The following is a 1,712-nucleotide window of genomic DNA, read 5'->3' on the forward strand; positions in this document are numbered from 1 at the left end:
CCCGCGGGGGGTTTTTTTTTTCAAAAAAAAAAAAATTTTCCCCCAATGGGGAAAAAATTTTTTAAAATTTTTTTTTTAAGGGGGAAGGGTTTAAATTTTAAGCCCTTCCCCCCCCCCAAATTTCTCCCCTTTAAAAGGTTTTAAAAAACCGAATTTTGGGGGAAAGGGAAAGGGGGAAGGTTGTTGATTTTGAAAGGCCGGCGGCCGGAAATTGGTTGGTTTTGGGGGGAGGGAAGGAAAGAATTGAAAGGGCGAAGAAAAGAAGAATTTTTGCCGATTGATGGAGGAGGAGGAGGAGGGAAGAAAGTTTTGGGACTGTGCCAGGAGGCAGCCCCACAGACTCATCACCAGATGTTGCACCTGTTAATAAACCTGCTTCGTTCAGTTCATCATCTAAATCTGTGAATCGCTTCTTTGATCACAGTGTTCGGAAAGTCCCATTCTTATCTGATAACGTCCAATGCAAGGAGGATGTTAATGCAGAGTACATTGTTTGTTATTATTATCAGTGTTATTATTCCATTTTAATTATTTTTCTTTCTTAACTGTTTTTTGTTAAAGAAAGAAAATTAGCAGTGTGAATGGTGCTGAATCGTCGGATTTATGCGCTGGTAATCTTCCCAGTGACAATGATGATGATGATGATGATCGCGACAACGATCGCAGAGATATCTTCTCTGTGAAAATGGAGGAAGAGCATTCAAAGCAACATGCCGAAAAACCAAAACGGTTTTTCACTAGTCGGTATGTTGTTGATTTGGTTGTATTTCGACTAGTTTTATTTTCTTGATTTGTCAATTTTTTCTAGGGATGTATCAGCATCATCATCGTCGAGCCGAAGCAACTCCCTCATTAAGCAACAGCGGTCGAACAGTAGCAGTAGCCTTAGCGATAGTACGTTTTTATTTAATTTTCTTATTTTTTTTTTGTCTTTCATTTGATATTTTTATGAGAGAATTATTATTCATACGTTAAATTTATTTTAACATTGCTTTTTACACTGTTTTGTAGATCATGCTGATTTGCTGAAACATTTGAAAAGTTACACTGGCTGCGCTTTGGGACCTTCAGGTTGTAGAAATTATTGATCTTTCCAGTGCATTTATTTATTATAAAAGTAATTTTCAGTGAAAAGTTGGACTGGTGAAATGAATTCAGTGGATCGTAGTCTTGCCGATGAAGCCAGGAAACGGCGTTTGTTGAAAGAGTTTAATGAAGATGAAGAAGAGGACGAAATGTTATTGAAAAAGAAAAAAGTAAAATACTTCATATATATATATATATATCTTGAGGATTATTATATTAATGATTTGGGGTTTTTTGCAAATGCCTCCTATATGTAGAATAAGAAGAAATTGAACGGTATGCGTCAACATGGCGATGGCAATCCATTCCAACAACTGCAGGATAGACGTAATGGCATAATAAAAGGAGAATGAGCAGAAATGGCGTGGACGAATATGAATACACTGTTTTTGTTTTTGTTTTTTATATACATATTTTTGTACCTCCCCTCCCCCCCCCCTATGCCCCTTGTCCCCCTCTCTCTTTCTGTCTCTGTTTTCCTGGTTTTCCTTATTATTTTCCTATTATTATTTATACAGATTATCTGTTTATCTATTTTTGTCTGTTTTTCGGCTATTTGGTCTGCGTTATTTTCTTCCTTTCTCATCCATTTGCAATTTTTCCAGCTTTGTACATTTGACTTTTCT

General features: G+C 36.6%; 1 protein-coding gene across 1 annotated transcript; it reads left to right on the forward strand.

Annotated features, from left to right (window-relative positions):
- Window positions 1–80: 80 nt before the first annotated feature.
- On the forward strand, window positions 81–1,439 carry Tsp_14257 (conserved hypothetical protein; the record flags this gene model as incomplete). Its single annotated transcript, XM_003366455.1, has 7 exons — window positions 81–88; window positions 197–362; window positions 562–729; window positions 809–894; window positions 1,012–1,071; window positions 1,129–1,256; window positions 1,344–1,439. Coding segments are annotated over 7 exons (712 nt in total), but the record flags the coding sequence as incomplete, so codon positions are not given.
- Window positions 1,440–1,712: the final 273 nt, after the last annotated feature.

The sequence above is a fragment of the Trichinella spiralis genome, assembly GCF_000181795.1.
Source record: "Trichinella spiralis strain ISS 195 chromosome Unknown Scfld5979, whole genome shotgun sequence".
Lineage (NCBI taxonomy): Eukaryota > Metazoa > Nematoda > Enoplea > Trichinellida > Trichinellidae > Trichinella > Trichinella spiralis.